Raw genomic sequence first — 18,144 nt, forward strand, 5'->3', positions numbered from 1 at the left:
CTTCCATTTTACCCACTCTATTGAACTAGGTACTCCAATAATCTCTGCCTCAATCCATCCAACTTCCCATCACCCACACTATTAAACTATGTACCTGAACGTCTGCCTCAATCCACCCAACTTCCCATCGTCTATGATAGTGAACCATGACCCGGTAAAGTCTCTGCTTCAATCCATCCAACTATAAGTGCAACTAAGTCCAGTATCAGTCGAAATCCACCCAATGTCTCACCCCCCCAACTATAGTTGCATTCCCACCACATCTACTGAACTAAAGCTAGTACCATCTACTAGCTATTTACTAACTCTCACTCTGAATTTAATCTCACTAATCTATGTCTTAATATGGTATGGGTTACATTACCTTACCACTAATTAATGACTTCCATGACTTTACCACTAATCAATGGCTTTCATGGCTTTGTCTCTCTGAAGAGAAGCATTTCCACATTTGAGGCAGAATTTAGAACAAAATTACTAATGGGCTATAAAAATGGCTGATGGCCATATTTCTTGTTAACGTAGAAACTTTGGTACTCAGCAAACCACAAATGATTATCTATTCCCCCTAAGAACATTAGACCGGTGGGGTTACGGGAGGTGAGAGAAGACGGTGAACTTCTCTGTAATTATTGCCCATTCCTGGGTATTGACACAAATTAAAAATCTTGTCCACCTTTCATCTGTACCTATCACATCCGCTTGGTTGGCTAAGTGAGCCCTGGAGTTCTGACAATGAGTCTCTATATTGAGAGGTCGGCCTCAAAAATAACGCGGTGATATACTGAAACCCCTGTGTTCAGACTCCAGAATCAAATCTTCAGAAGAACAAGTTACTTACCTTCGGTAACAATATATCTGTAAGAAACATAGGTTAGTTATGGACTCCTTACCTTAGAATTACCCCCAGGCGTCAGACTGGATCCGGAAAGTTTTCCGTCAGTAGTACACCTGCATGTCAGAAGGTGGCGTCGTGGTCGCCGGGATGACGTCGCAGTAGCTACTTAGACGCCGCCCTCGGGTGCGGATGTCAGTTCTGCACACGGCTTTCCACGCCAGAAGCAAAGAGCCATGCAAGACACTGACCACTGGTGCACAAAACTAGGGCCCTGAAAGGTTGTCCTTACCCCTAGAAGTCAGTTCGCAGAATGGGGAATATGGGTGGGGCAGTAAGGAATCTATAACTAACCTAGGTTTCATACAGCTATATTGTTACCGAAGGGGAGTAATTTGTTCATCTGAAAGAAACAGTTAGTTACAGACTCCTTACCTTAGAATAGATACCTCCGCAATACCAACCCTGAAAGTCCTGGAGAACAGAACGGCCAAAGAAGCTGTCTCTCAGGCGTTGGCTGTCCAGGCAGTAGTGTTTCGTAAACGTGTGCAGCGATGCCCATGTGGCTGCCCGACATTCGTGATCCATCATGCACCTGCGGCTGAGTTAGCCGCCCTGGCGTTCAGTGAACCTGCCTGGAATTGAACCACCAGGGACATGCCCTGATGTTCCAGCCATGTCCAGAGGCAGAGGGCCTCTTGACATAGGGTCCACAACCCCAACCGCCTTGTTTGTTGTAGTACCACACGGCCGTGGTGTTGTCCGTGAACACCTACACTACTCTTCCCGGACAGAGGAAGGAATGCCTTCAGAGCAAGTCAGATCGCATGAAGCTCCAGAAGGTTGATGTGGAGCCCGGACTTTACCAGAGATTAGAGGCCTTTGCTATCAGCCTCTCCCATGTGGGCGCCCCATCCCAAAAGGGATGCGTCCGTCACCACTGTGTGATATGGTTGGGGAAGGGAGAGTGATCTGCCATTGAGCCAATCCTGGTTCATGAGCCACCACTGCAATAGTCGTGCAGTGCCCTCCGAGATCTGGACGTATTCGGACAGATTCCCTTGATGCTGCACCCAGTGGAACTTAAAGTCCCACTGCAGAGCCTGCATATCCCACCTGGCATGATCGGCCAGCAGGATGCAGGAGGCCATGAGGCCCAGCAGCCTCAGGGTCATCCTGACTGAAACCCGGGACAGGGCCTGAAAGGTCAGAATCATAGACCAAATATCCCGGACTTACTGTTTGGGAGGATAAACCTGAAAAGGCGTTGTGTCTAGAACTCCAGGGCTCTCTCTCATCTTGGCCCTCACTACTGGAATAAGCTGCCCCTACCTCTAAGACAGTGTTTAGAGCACCTACAATTCAGGAAGCTGCTTAAAACGACTCTCTTCTGTACATGTTAGCATTGCTGGGGCCACACACCAACCTCATGTTCCGCTTAAGCGCAGAGATAGCCCTCCAGGGGTCGATTCTAGCACTATATAATCATACAAATAAATAAGTACATAAATAAACTGCTCCGATGAAGAGGAGCTTCTGAGAGGGGGTCAGGTGTGACTTTGGCACATTGATGGAGAACCCCAGTGAATGCAGGAGGTCGGCCGTAGTCTGGAGGTGGGAGACGACAGCCTGGGGCAAGCCCGCCGTAAACAGCCAGTCGTCGAGATAGGGCAAGACTGGAACCCCTGATCTGCGCAGATGAGCTGTGACCACCGCCATCAATTTCGTGAACACCTGAGGGGCGCTGGTAAGGCCAAAGGGGAACACGGTAAGCTGAAAGTGCTCATGGCCTACCATGAACCGCAGGTAACACCGGTGGGCCGGCAGGACGGGGATGTGAAAGTAAGCGTCCTGCAAGTCCAACGCTACCATCCAGTTTCCAGGGTCGAGGGCCGTGAAGCCCTGAGCGAGAGTCAACATCTTGAACTTCTCCTGTGTTCAAGTGGTTGACGTTCCTGAGATCATGATAGGACGCAGGCCTTTGTACTTCTTGGGAACCAGAAAGTAGTGGGAATAACCACCACAACTACTTATAGGGCAAGAACGTGCTCAATGGCACCCTTGGTAAGAGTGCCGAAACTTCCTGTTGGAGAAGGGCCAAATGATCCTCCGACATGCGAAGGTACTGAGGTGGCACGGAGAGAGGGGTAATCTCATAGGGGAGGGAGTAGCCCTTTGGACTATTTGCAAAAACACACCTGTCTGACATCATGGTGCGCCAGCGGGAGAGGAGATGGCCGATCCTACCACTCACTGCCGTTTGGTGGCCCTGAACGTTCGGCCTAGGAAGGTTTGGTGGCTGCTGCAGAGGGAGCTGTGGTGGACTGGCCTGCCCGCTGGCCCCCAGAACTGCACCGATGGTTCCCACGTCCCCGGCCGTGCAGTGGCTGAACAGCTTTCGCTGGCCTGTGGCCCAGGGAGGGACGTAGTGGGGCACCCCTCCCGTATCCACGAAAGGGGTGCAAGGCAGACTGCGCAGGGAGATGGTGGCCCAAGGACCTAGCCATGACCCGAGAGTCCTTAAAGTGCTCTAGAGCGTAGTCCATCTTGTCGCCGAAAAGGCGACGGCCATCAAAGAGCGAGTCCATAAGGGTGGATTGGACATCCCCAGAAAAAACTGTTGAAAACAACCGGGCATAGCGTCGAAGGGCTACTGACATTGAAATCGTCCTGCCAAGTGCGTCAGCGGTATGCAGCTCACAGCAGATGGTAAACTTTGCTGCGTCTCTCCCCTCAGAAACATCACGGGTGAGTATGGCCCAGGCATCCTCCAGGCAATGAGGCAGCCCCTGCACCACTGTATCCCATACAGAGTGGGTGTAACAGCCCAACAGACATGCAATGTTTACCAACCGCAGTCCCAAGCTGGCGAAGAAAACATTTTCTTCCCAAGATGGCCCAGGTTTTTGGATTCCCTTTCCGGTGGTGCGGTTGGAAAGGCGCCTTTAGAAGTGGAGGCTTGAACCACCAAGCTCTCCGGGGTGGGGAGTTGGGAGAGGAAAGTGGGGTGGGCAGGGCGGTGGCGTCTGGCAATCATCCTGTCCACAGGAGCCCGTGTTGGGCCTGGACTCGGTGCCCAAAAAGATGTCCGGGAGGGCTTAATTAAACGGAAGCAGGGGCACCGAATAGCTCGCCGTCGCCTGAAGCACCTCTGTCAGGAGGTTAGTCCTGACTGCCACCGTAGGAAGCTCGAGGTTGATAGCCTCGGCCGCCCTACGCAACACCACTGCGCATGACGCTCCCTCCTCCGTAGCCACCGTAGGAGGAGACAACATGCCTAGGTCTGGGGAGGTATCCAGACCACAGGCATCCTCTCTCCAGTCCGGATCGTACTCCAACTGGTCTGTCAAAGGGTCACCAGACCCCTCCCAGTCTTCCTCACCCTCCTCTGGCTGCCAATCTGGCTGAAAATGGCCAGGGTATCCGGAGCCAGTTGTATCAGGAGCAACAACCAAATCAGGGGCATCAAATTAGGAGGACATTTTTTCAAGATGGGAATAGGGAACAGATGTGCTTGGCAGTTAGTGCGTCCGACTTTGGACCTTGGAATCAGGTTTCAATCCCGGCCTCAGCTCAACATCACGTCATTCAGGGCTAATCACTTAATCTCCCCTGTGCCTAAAAATTTGTACAACACTAGATTATTTTGTAAAGTGCACCAGTGCCACCAGGCCATCTTCCCACTATACAAAACTGCAAAATAAAATGCAAATAAATAAATAAAATTAACAGCACTAACTGATCACATCTTACTGATTTTCAATGAACCAGAAACCTCCTTGCTGGAGATCATGATTAAGCTGCAAGACTTACAACGGATCTCAGGATTTACAGTAAATCTTAATAAATCCAAAGGGATTGACATTATGACATTATTTACATATGCTTGAGTCTAAAAAACAGGCACACTGGGCAGATCTTTCCCTTTTCGTTGGTTCAGTCACACTTGTGTAGAGCAATTAGTAATATTCAACTAGATAGCCGACAAAAGGCCTCCATATGCACTCCCGCAGGAGACGGGATTTTTATTGACACTTGTGAATGGCTGTGTTTCACAACTAGAGATGTCGCCTGAAGCAGCAATTTCAGTGGTATGTGCCTAAAAGACCACTTCGCTCCCTTGGAGCAAAATTGGTAATAGTTCCAATTTCAAAAAAGCCAGTTGGGGAGGCAGGAGCTTTGTGACTGGCGCACCAACGGCCTAGAATGACCTCCCTTTCCACCGCAGAAACATTACTGATTTACTGGCATTCAGGAAGGCCTTAAAAACCTGCCTTTTTGACATGTAACCTTGGTCTCCTATAAATGCTTCATCTGGAGGACTGTAGTTCGCGCTAGGACACCCTCGGGGAACAGTTGCGCTTTACAAATGCCACTAACATGACATACCATAATATAACATACTAACTATTGGAGCACTCCACAAGGTATACCTCTTACTGCCAGTCTTACCTTGTAGTCGTGAGGGATGATAGGAGACACCTGCCGGCAGGTGAGGGTCACATTTTGCCCTGGTAGGTGGTAGACGGTCCAGGCACGAGGGTACAGTGCATGGTAGAAGGCGTGGCGGCCGCAGAAGCCCCAGTTCCATCCTTGAAGGGTGTGAGGTTTCTCCACAGACAGGACCTGCTGATACACAGTCTGACCATTCCTGCGAATGCAAACTGTGAACTGTAGGAAAAGACAAGGGACGGAAAGAACAGAGAGAAAGGATACGAATACAGAAAGGGGTACAAAAGAGGAGAAAGGAGTCGAGTGGAAAGGAAGACAAATCCGGGGACGTACAATGTAGGAGAAAGGCATTTTAGAAGAGTAAAGTAGAATGTCAGAGTTAAGGGTAGACATTAGAGTAAACAATAGGATAAGAAGGTAACAGGGAGGAAAATGGATTGTTGGAAGAACAAAACAAGAGGAAAAAAGAAACAACAAAATTAGACCAAGTGCAGTTTCCAATCAGGAAAATCTAATGATGGAAATAGTGCACTACCTTAAAACCAGAGTAATACAAGAACAAGGCGGATTTAACAGCATAAATACCTAACTAAACATATCAAATATTCACTGAAAAAACCATAGGTTATAGACCATATATAGTTAGGAATTAGCATTTAAAAAACCTTATTTTACTCACACAAAACCATTGAAATTCCATATATAGTTAGTTGCACTAACTATATATCGCGCACCTGCAATCCACTGCTGATGATGTCACATATTACATCATTCATGACATGGTCAGTGACATCACTGATGACATCACTGATGACATCTCAAATGACATCACTGATGACATCACTGATGACATCATCCAGTGACTGTGTTTCTGTAAAGTTTAAATATGTTTTACATATTGAAGAATGAGTAGATGTATAACTGTCTGGACGAAGGATTTAGTAGGTGCATGACTGAATGTATGAGTGAGTGATTAAATGTGTCTCACTGAGTGCATGGGTTAGTGACTAAACTGTCTTAATTTGTGCATCATTATGTCTGTTGTTCTGTAAACTGCTGCATGTGTTGATCAGTAGCTATATGATTAACTATATGGGTTATTGATTGATTGTCCAAGTATTTGTATGGGAGACTGAGTGTGTGTGTGGCTGGCTGGGAGGTGTGTGACTCTGTGCAGATCAATGTGTACTTGTATCAATGATTGTATAAGAAAGTAAGTATGTGTTAGTATATGTTTGAAAATGTAAGGTGCTCTATGTTTAACTGTATAGACAAGAAAATGGAAGTGTGATTGATTCTTTACAGGACTGACTAGGTGTGTGAGTAACTCCATGGATGAGTGGCAGAGTGTGAGTGTCTGTATAGGTGTATGAGTGCATATGATAGTGTTGTAAAGATGAGTGATTGTATGTATGAATGATTGTATGGGTGAATGAGTGAATGTGTGTGTAGACGTAGGAATCAGCGAGTACATATGTAGTAACTAGTATTGGTGTGTCAATGGTTTCAAAAATTATACTCTGTATTTAACACTGGGTGAAACAGAGGTTATATTAAAATGTGAGGAGATGCATTGTATTGTCACATGAATGATATCATCAGTGATGTGGTCATTGATGTCAAATGAGATGTCATCAGTGATGTCATCAGTGATGTCATTTGAGATGTCATCAGTGATGTCATCAGTGATGTCACTGACCATGTCATGAATGATGTAATATGTGACATCATCAGCAGTGGATTGCAGGTGCGCGATATATAGTTAGTGCAACTAACTATATATGGAATTTCAATGGTTTTGTGTGAGTAAAATAAGGTTTTTTAAATGCTAATTCCTAACTATATATGGTCTATAACCTATGGTTTTTTCAGTGAATTTTCAAGGTTTTGTAAATGCTAATTCCTAACTATATATGGTCTATAACCTATGGTTTTTTCAGTGAATTTCAATGGTTTTTTAATAGCAAATATCATAAGCTGTCGAATGTCAAGTACGTGGTAAGTGAAAACATTTTCGTGTTTATGCACACTGATCTGCTTTGAATGGTGCCCCCCCCCTCATTTCTATTAGGAGTACTCTCTCTTTGCACATAGTGAAGGGTAGTTAACGCAGGCCTTTGCCCCCGTTGTAATACGTCGTGCCTGCTTCTCTCTCCATTTGATTGATTGTTATCCAAGTATTTACTGTTTTAGAATTGGTTCTCTTTGGTTCATTCTCTATTTACAAACAAACACAGAGCCGCAATACTCTGTTTAGTCTTTGCAGATAACGAAAAATATTGTAAAAAAAAAAAGAAAAGGAATCGAGCAAAATCAGTAGGCCACTAACGGGATCTCTTTTTGACCTCGCTAAAATAGAAACATTAGGAACAACCCCTCATGACAAATACAAAACTAGTGAAATGAACTGAACTCCACACAATGATGGCTGCAAAACAGCTCGGCTCCGCCACCCACCCCGCCCAAAATAACGATAAAGAGCGGCTGCCATGATTGGTTGCGGAATGGCCACGACGGAGCTACGAAATGGTACTGCTCTCATGCTAACCCCAGCTTCAGTCTGAAACATCCAGAAACACTGTAGACTACCAATTCGATCAGTTCCGGTAGCGCCCCAATGTAACCCGGTAGAGAAGAACTAGCCCTCCCCTCTTTGACTGATGTTTCTTGTTGCCTGTCCCTTCTGTTGTCATTTAACAGAACTATTTAGCCTGCTGAAAGGGGTTGTGTTCCAACCGCTGGTTGGTGGAGACATTTTGACTATATTCTGGACCTGCGTTGTCGCGTAATGCGTCATATGACGCGCCGCGTTAGCGCATCCGGAAGTCATCCGGGGCGCGCAGCGCGTAACGTAAGCATAACAAGTCATGTGACTTGTTAATAAAACTTTTCATTGGTTCATTTTACTTTTCTTATTCTAATGATGAAAGGCTTGGTCATATGACCTAAAAATTACGCTTTTTATTACTTCCGAACATTATTTTTTCTTAAATATATGTTATAATGTTCCAGGCTAATGTACTTTCCCGGAAAATTTACAACTGTCCTGCAAGTAAAATATATTCTTTTTTCGAGAAAAAGAGCGTTTCTTCGTCCCATGACGGAGCCGTTGAGCAAAAGAGGGTCGACCTGCTGTCTTAGTCGCCGATACGCCTGAATATGAGATTCTTATCGATCACTTTATGTTGCAGGAATAGAAAACACAACAGCCCTTGACCATTTATCTTTACTGCGTTCCTTCGTATTATACCTTTTACCCTTCATGTAATTGGTCTGCTTTATTTCACTTGCCTTTTAATGATTCTAAAACAGTGACTATTATTAAAAACTTTACCAATGTATATACTACTACCATGTTTTCTTTTAAAAACCTTTATTGTGAAAATTTCATTATACAAATACGAGCCTATAACCACGTGGGCCGGCCACGGAGCAAACTGTAATCGTATATGATGAGTAGACATTTACACTGTAGAGGAACGTAACGGGCGGGCCATTAGGTTGCAAGAACTAAGGTGTCTAACAGTTACGGAATCAGTGGACGTACATTTTATAATTAAAATACGACAGGGCCAGTTACAATAAAATTATCTAGATATACATTTGCGGGCAAGTACCATGGGTGACGTTAATTCGAACTTTCAATAGTACAGTAATCAATAACACATCAGAACTTAATATCAATAGGGATGTCGAAATATTCAATCAATTCTCGGCCCGCCCGCCATGTGCTTCAAAACTGCATACGTATCTCGTGATTTCAAGGTTCTGCAACCAGTACACAACAAGGAGTTACGAGTCCCATTTATTCCGGCACCATTTTGGGCGAGGACGGGCAGGTCCAGGATATAGTCAAAATGTCTCTACCAACCATCGACTATGATGATGTTCATATGCTGTATTTATTAGAGTAACACTCATCTGTCCACATGAAATTAATTTGCCACAATCTAAACATGTCATTTTAATCTTTCCAAAGTTCTTCTAAATATTTGGGACCGTTTCCCTTGCCTCTGATGCTGTCAGTGCCACTTCTTTGATGAATGTACTAGCAGGTCAGGGGTTCTCCTCCAAATCTCTCTTTTATGCAGCACTATAATTAATTGGTGCCACCTCTCCATATGACGATGCATGGTATAGTTACCATAACTATATTTTTTTTCGGTTCCTCTGGAGAGTTCATCGTGGCAGATGAAGCGTGTAACGTACCGGGCATTTAACTTTTTTTGCATGTACAGGAAAGGAAAAAAAAAAATCGAGCGTCCGAGTTCTAAGGTGTCCCAGGGCCATTTTAGTGGACCAGGCCCAAATCCAAAGAACAGGCCGCCATTTTGAGAGTCCTGTTGCAGCCGCCTGTCGCTGTAGCATCAAGAGCAGCCGAAACTCAGCTGAATGGCAACTGAAACGGTAAAGGGGCGCCCCACTACAGCAGACGAGCCTCCACCTAGGAAGGCCCGTTCACGCCGCCTCCCCCCCCCCCTTCGGGCACCCCACGCCGTTATTCGGAGCAGTATTGTAGGATGGCCACACCAGTGCGGCAACTTGCTAGACATCACCTCGGTGGTAACCGAATCTCAACGCCTTGTGGTGTCTTCTATTCAGAAAACATTGTTATGCTGCCTTCGACCTATTCGCCGCAGTTGCGCACACAACTCAACTGCATAGCTTGCTAGACACCACCTCGGTGCCATCCGGATCTTGGAATCTCAGCGCCTTTTGGTGTCTTCTCTTCAGAAAATATTGTTGCGCTGCCTTTGGCCCCATTCGCACATCGGTCCGCTACTGACGCCATCTCACAGGCTAATGGGGTGCCCCACGCCGAGTTTCAGCATTGTAGGATGACCACACCAGTACAGCAACTTGCTAGACATCACCTCGGTGCCATCCGGATCTCGGCGCCCCACTGCAGATGAAGTGCCTCTCAACTATGAAACCACCACGGTGACATCCGGATCTTGGCGCGTTGTGCTGCCTTCGGCCTATTCGCACATCGGTCCGCTACTGACGCCATCTCACAGGTTAATGGGGCGCCCCACGCCGAGTTTCAGCATTGTAGGATGACCACACCAGTACAGCAACTTGCTAGACATCACCTCGGTGCCACCCGGATCTCGGCGCCCCACTGCAGATGAAGTGCCTCTCAACTATGAAACCACCACGGTGACATCCGGATCTTGGCGCGTTGTGCTGCCTTCGACCTATTCGCACATCGGTCCGCTACTGACGCCATCTCACAGGCTAATGGGGCGCCCCACGCCGAGTTTCAGCATTGTAGGATGACCACACCAGTACAGCAACTTGCTAGACATCACCTCGGTGCCATCCGGATCTCGGCGCCCCACTGCAGATGAAGTGCCTCTCAACTATGAAACCACCACGGTGACATCCGGATCTTGGCGCGTTGTGCTGCCTTCGGCCTATTCGCACATCGGTCCGCTACTGACGCCATCTCACAGACTAATGGGGCGCCCCACGCCGAGTTTCAGCATTGTAGGATGACCACACCAGTGCACCTTACTAGACACCACCTCGGTGCCATCCGGATCTTGGCATCTCAGCGCCTTGTGGTGTCTTCTATTCAGAAAATATTCTTGCGCTACCTTTGCCAAATTCACACATCGGTCCGCTACTGACGCCATCTCACAGGCTAATAGGGCGCCCCACGCCGAGTTTCAGCATTGTAGGATGACCACACCAGTACAGCAACTTGCTAGACATCACCTCGGTGCCATCCGGATCTTGGCATCTCAACGCCTAGTGGTATCTTCCATACAGAAAATATTGTTGCGCTGCCTTTGGCCCCATTCGCACATCGGTCTGCAACTGACACCATCTCACAAGCCAACAGGGCGCCCCACGCCGACTTTTACCATTGTAGGATGGCCACACCAGTACAGCAACTTGCTAGACATCACCTCGGTGCCATCCGGATCTTGGCATCTCAACGCCTAGTGGTATCTTCCATACAGAAAATATTGTTGCGCTGCCTTTGACCCCATTCGCACATCAGTCCGCAACTTAGACATCACCTCGGTGCCATCCGGATCTTGGCATCTCAGCGCCTTGTGGTGTCAGTCAGAAAATATTGTTGCGCTGCCTTTGGCCCCATTCGCACATCAGTCCGCTACTGACACCATCTCACAGGCCAACAGGGCGCCCCACGCCGACTTTTACCATTGTAGGATGGCCACACCAGTGCCACAACTTGCTAGACACCACCTCGGTGCCATCCGGATCTTGGCATCTCAGCGCCTTGTGGTGTCTTCTATTCCGAAAATATTGTTGCGCTGCCTTTGGCCCCATTCGCACATCGGTCCGCTACTGCCGCCATCTCACAGGCCAACGGGGCGCCCCACGCCGACTTTCAACATTGTAGGATGGCCACACCAGTGCGGCAACTTACTAGACACCACCTCGGTGCCATCCGGATCTTGGCGCGTTGTGCTGCCTTCGGCCTATTCGCACATCGGTCCGCTACTGACGCAAACTCACGTGCCAACGTATTTTCTCCGCATTTTATACCCTATGCCGCATAACAGGTCATGTGACTTGTTTATAAAACTTTTCATTGGTTCATTTTACTTTTGGTTTCCTAATGATGGAAGGCTTGATCATATGACCTAAAAACAACACTTTTCATTGGATGAAAACTTTTTTTTTTCCCAAACGATGAAAGCCCCACCTTGTTTCTGGATGTTTCAGACTGAAGCTGGCTTCAGCATGAGAGCACCACCATCTCGTAGCTCCGTCGTGGTCATTCCGCGAGCAATCATGGCAACCGCTCCCCACCAGAAGCCTACAGGAGTCGGGGGCCCCCAAAACCTTTGATAAATCCTCAAGGCGGAGGGGACGCTTTCGAGAATGGGGTCCAAGACCTAGCAGACAAGCGTCCGATTTCCAAGGTGTCCCAGGGCCATTTCAGTGGACCAGGCCCAAAAAGGAAAGAGCCTGCCGCCATTTTGAGAGTCCTGTGACAGCCACCTATCGCTGCACCGCAAGAGTGGGCGCAACTCAGCTGAATTGCGGCTTTTGACACAGTGGACCAAAAACGGACTGAATGGCAACTGAAACGGTAAAGGGGCGCCCCAGTACAACAGATGACACTCCACCTGGAGAGGCCCGTTCACGCCGCCTCCCCCGGGGCGCCCCACGCCGTTATTCGGAGCAGCATTGTAGGATACCAAAACCAGTGCGGCAACTTACTGGACATCACCTTGGTGCCATCGTTCTGCTGCCTTGGAACTATTCGCACAACAGTTTGCTACTGATGACCCACCCCCCGCGACGCCCCACGCCAGAAATCTGGACGTTGTGCTGCGTTGGGACTATTCGCACAGCCGACCGCTACTTCGTTGTTTTTCCCTAAAAATGTTTATATGTTATTACTGTTTTTGTTTTCTTGTATATATTTATAAGTTATTAAAGTTTTATCATCTTACTACTTTGTTGGAGTGCTATATATTTTTAATGTGACACATAATTGTAAAAACTTTGATGTACAAAGAGTCATCCCTGGAATCTTCCGCTTCAGGCTCGGTCCCCTCCCCAATCACAATACAGGATGGTTTTCTGCTGTCTGCTGTGACGGATCTCATCGAGTGTGGGCCTTGATCTACTATAACTCCTTTGAAGAGGGGTGATTCTTTACAGCTGGGGCCATAAACTACATCTGCAGGGCTAGCTGATACCCTAGGACCGGCCTGGACAATCGGACACAGAGGAAAAGGAGTGTCAGAGGGTGCGGTAGTGAATAGGGCGAAAGGGAGGTGTCGGGCGGGCACAGGGTGTGATTCTCAGGGAAGAGCAGCGCAGATGGGGGGTGGTTTATTACCCATGCATAAGACAGAGAGCGGGGGTGACCACTGCCTGGGGGAGATGCTTGCGAGGGTGGGGAGTCATGCTAAGGATCGACAGCGTGCACAGAGTGGGTCTGGTCAAGGCATCTAAAATGACTGCCGTGCACGACAAAAGTGTGGCATTTGAAAAAAGGCAAGATGGCGCAGACAATGTTTTTCAACACTTCCTGATTTCCTTCGAATCGAACGTTAACAGACGTTGGGGCATATTACCAAAGTTAAGCGATATTTATCCCTAACGATGCTTAGCAACGATTTTTTTACCGCTAAGCATCGTCAGAAATTATCGCAGATAAACCTTGCTATTATTAAGGTTTATCGCAAATACGATAAAAAACGACCGCAATGCATTAATATCGCTGAAAACTCAGCGATATTCATGCATTACCGAGCTAATGCTCTTAGCCATGTTATCCACCTCCCATTGGATAACATGCCTTAGAACTGCTCAGGGCAGGTGCTAGCTTTTGGAGATATTCGCGCTTATCGCGAATATTTCCAAAAGTTGATAATAGGAGATAGCGATGTTAGCGACTGTTTCCAGTCGCTAACATCTTGGCATGCCCACTTTGCCTGTCATTAGTGATAAATATCACTCACATGCAAAGTGGGGCCCAAGATGGTCGCTATCTCCTACTAGCCGTCGCTAACTGGTGTTAGCAACAGCTAGGTAATACAGATATAATTTTATCTCCGCGAAGCGGAGCGCTGTTACAGATATATATCTTTTTTTGAACGTTAATTTCTCAAAATCCACTGGAGCACATATATTGAGACCTAGCAAAGGCACATCGGACTACCAGTCCCTAATATTTTACCAAGTTTCGTGCAAATCCATTCAGCCGTTCGATTATTATTATTATTATTTTTTTTTTGCCTCGCGGGGCCCTTTTAAAACCTCCACATCAAACCTAAGAGGTCAAGGAGGATCTACTATGCCCCCTTATGGTCATTTGCCCCTTCGCTTTGGCCTCCTCTTGTCTCTCGATCCTACCGAGAGACAAGATGGCGGCCGCTACGGACTGTTTGGAATGTTTACAGACGCCGGAGAACCAATCAGCTTCGCTTCACAAAGCTCCGTTGTGCGAAAAGTACGCGTACTGGAGCGCTGCCCGGTCCGCTGTTACAGATATATATCTTTTTTTAAACGTTAATTTCTCAAAATCCACTGTAGCACATATATTGAGACCTACAAAAGGCACATCGGGCTACCAGTCCCTACAATTTTGCCAAGTTTCGTGCAAATCCATTCAGCCGTTCGGGCTAAAAGTGAGGCCAACCGCCCTATGGAAAACTCAATGTTAAAAACACGTTTTGGGACCCCCCTTTTTTCTCGACCCCCCCTGGACGAACCCCCCCCCCAATTTTCAGGGGCTGCTCAGAAACAAAATGTGCCATTTTCCTGAAAATTTCAGCCAATTCCGTCCACAAACGCCAAAGTTATTAGACATAGAATTTTCAAAAATCCCATAGAGAAAAAATCCTAACTATATATACCTACTGGCGACCGCCAGTAGGTAATAACCTGTCATGTGAGGATTGCTTTTCATTCCAAAATTTGTATTTCCGTATGGAGCGTGAGTAATGTAACACATGACAGCAACAATGAAAGTACAAACACACATACACATATAAATATATTTTTTATATATGCACACATATATACACACACACATATAAATATGTACACACATAAATTATACATACACACGCATACATATACACACACACACACACACACACATACATACATATATACATACATGCCCACACGTAGATATATATATATTTACTTTAGTTGCTGCTGCAATGCGTTATATCAGAGGTATGCATTATATATATGGAAAATGCTACTTACCCAGTATGAATCTGTTCTTGCCATATAGAGCTGTAGAGTCATATGCTATGTATAGATCGCCACCTAGTGTTGGGTCCGGATGTTTGCACCTTGTTTTTCTTCCAAGAAGGCTTTCCTAGTCACGAGGTAAGGTGACTCCTCTTTTCGGTGATAGTGCGCTTGGGCATTGACTCCATTGTTAGATTGTTTTCCCCCAGAGGGTGGTAACTGGAGTTTGCAAGAGTAGTAAAAGGAGAGGTCTATGAATGCACGTATCTAAGTAAGAGGTTACTGCAACAAGTACAGGTACCAGGGGAGGTGGGTGGGCACCTGTAGGAAAGTGGGTTTCTGTTGGAGAAACCCCCACACTTTTTGCCAGAATACAATTGCGATGCACTTTTTCTTGATGTGCTCTGGGTCCCTGCCAATCAGGTTCCCAGGGCCTGCGTTCTTTCCCCAAAACGAACCCAATTGGCATCTCTGGCCACAGGGCAGCCCCATGTAAATGTTATCACAGATACCCAGGGCACTGTGACCAGGGAAGACCTCTTAGGGGGCAGCACTTATTGTGCCACCCTTAGAGGTCCTTTACCTCCACACACACACTGCCTTTGCAGGCTGCGTGTCTTGGTGCAGAACAAAGTGAAGCGTCGACATGGCACACATCCCTGTGTGCCATGCCTACACCCACTGCCCTGGCATAGATCAGTCACCCCTCTAGCTGGGTGCCCTATACCAGTGGGAGGGTACAGGTGCATGAGCCCTGACCCCTACAGTGTCTAAGTCCATTCCTAGACATTGTAAGTGCAGTGCTGCCATTAAGAGTATAAGGTGCTGTGAACTTGTCATTACGAACTCCACAACACCATAATGGCTGCACTGAAGACTGAGAAGTTTGGTATTAAACTTCTCAGCACATTAAACCCACACTGATGCCAGTGTGGGATTTAATGTAACATGCTTAACAGAGGGCATTTTAGAGATGCCCCCTGAAACTCGACCAACTTCTAGTGACCTGACTGAGTTGAGTGGCTGCCTAGGCTGCCACCACCAGACATGTTTCTGGAACCCTGGGTCGAGAGCTGCTGCTCTTGGGGGTCTGAAACAATGCGCAGCCTACAAGGTTCACAAATGAGAAGCTTCAAAGGCATGCCGCCTTTGTGAGCCTCTCCAGACCATTTGCTACTTTCATCAACTGGTCCCCACTGGTTCTACCCCCCACTTTGGGCGGGAGAACCGGCAGGAAAAACAAGTGAGGAAGAGAGGTGTGCCCACCTCTGCCACCCTCACCCCTCAGGTGGGGGAGACGAGGTGAAGCACAACCTTGAGTCCCCCCCCCCATCTTGAGGATGGGGGCACCCAGCCAACCAGGGACAGGCTCCTTCCCTCCTCCCACTGGTTTGCCTCTTCAATTTTAATGGTTAAAAAGGATTTTTCTGTTTTAATCAATGCATGGTATATTGTCAGAGCCTCTCAAACAAAACAAGTCGTCCATGCTGTAGGACAGGCACCATTTACATCATAGTGTTTGGTTTGGTGCTTCTGTTTACGTAGTGCTGGGGAGGTCCAGAGCTGGGAATGTTTAGGCTGGCCATTTCCGGGGGGAAGGTTGTTGCAAAATCCAATGCGTCAGTAATCCAGCTATTGAAATAATTTATATTTTTCGGCAAATTTAGTTTACGTGTCAGGGCACTTGTGGATAGCAGGGGAATAAGCACTGGATTTGATTTCATTCTGCCCCATTTCCGGTGAGTGAATGATAAGTGATCTGTTTTACAAAGGAAAGAGTTTTTGGCCATGATATTTATGTCGAATGGGATAGGGCAGTGATCTGTCCACGACTGAGGTATGGGTGCACCTTGTGACAGGCTAGAGTGATTGGTATAAATCCAGTCAAAAGTGTGGCCCCATAAGTTTGACAGAGGGCATATAAATTGGGGGGTCCTAATATTTTTAAGATATCCAGAAGGGAGCTGGCCTCAGAGTTATTTGGTCATCGAAATGGAGACTGAAATCTTCTAACACTTAGAAATTGGCATAGCGGACTACCATGGGGGTGAGTGCTTCTCCTACCACAGACAACAAGCTATCGCTGGGGCCTGGAGGTTGGTAGAGTAGACATCCGGCAAATTATTTAAAAGCGCTAATCTTAAGGCAGAAGCCTAGGATTCTGCTCCTTTAAGGGTGACCATGTCAAAGGAGTCGCTTTGAAAGCCGTCTCAAGATAAGATGGCTACCCCCCACCATCGCTATCTTCTATTCTTTCCTTAGTTTCAAGTTTTCAAGTTTATTTATTTGTTTTGGTACTCTACTGAGGACCACAAATATTATACGATAAAGTTCAGTTACAAGTACTTTTAAAAAATGTTCATATTAGTACAAAGCTAAAAAAGGTTTTAAAAATGTATAAAAGTTATAACAAACTAATTCGTTGGGGAGAAATTTGCATACAGTTCTTTCCTTAGTAACAATTGTATAACCAGGGTGTACTGCTATATCAGGGTTGCACCAAGGTCAGGTTTCTGTGATAAAAAAGAAATCCAGTTTATCATCTGTAACTAAATAAGTAATACATTGTGTGTGTGTGTCTGCTTTGAGAACACAAGTTGATTAGCCCAAGAGACGTCTTGGATGATATTGGTGAATGAAAGGCATCCAGGGACGACTCTATGAGACAACCAAACTCGTCCCTGCAACCAATGCATGATAAATGGCCCATTAATCACACTGAGTCCCATATGTGACACTTGACAGAGGGTTGTCTCCTAAGACTAGGGAGGGAAAGGGGTTAACCCATTTTTATCTGGGCATAGTGGCAGGCACTGGCTGCGGAACAGACGCACACAATCCACCTTGCATTTAGTGCGCTTGCTGCGTGCATCCTCTGCATGCTCGCACTGTGGCCGGCATTTCATGAGCTTGGAGCTCTGAGTGACTCTGCCCTGTTCCTCCCAATTGGTTCCCCTCCAACCAACCAGCACAAGGTATGCTGTGCTTCCCGGTGGTGTCAATTCTCGGCTTTGTAAGTAAAATGAGTGCAGTGAAGTTAAAAGGTAAGGAGCAGGGTGCAAGGAATCAGTGCTGCTATTACAGTGAAAAATCCACCAGACTAGTTAATCCAAGATCAGAGGAACCAGACGGTGAAACTTCTGCAGCTGCGGAAG

General features: G+C 46.9%; 1 protein-coding gene across 2 annotated transcripts in view; it reads right to left on the reverse strand.

The window, feature by feature from the left end:
* GBA2 (glucosylceramidase beta 2) overlaps positions 1-18,144 on the reverse strand; it is a 247,491-nt gene that overhangs the window by 85,087 nt on the left and 144,260 nt on the right. For both annotated transcript variants that reach the window (XM_078674424.1, XM_078674425.1), the window contains exon 4: positions 5,288-5,506. In XM_078674424.1, the coding sequence (XP_078530550.1) occupies positions 5,288-5,506 (219 nt within the window). The remainder of the gene's footprint in view (positions 1-5,287; positions 5,507-18,144) is intronic.

This window comes from Lissotriton helveticus, chromosome 2_1 (assembly GCF_964261635.1).
Source record: "Lissotriton helveticus chromosome 2_1, aLisHel1.1, whole genome shotgun sequence".
Classification (NCBI taxonomy): domain Eukaryota; kingdom Metazoa; phylum Chordata; class Amphibia; order Caudata; family Salamandridae; genus Lissotriton; species Lissotriton helveticus.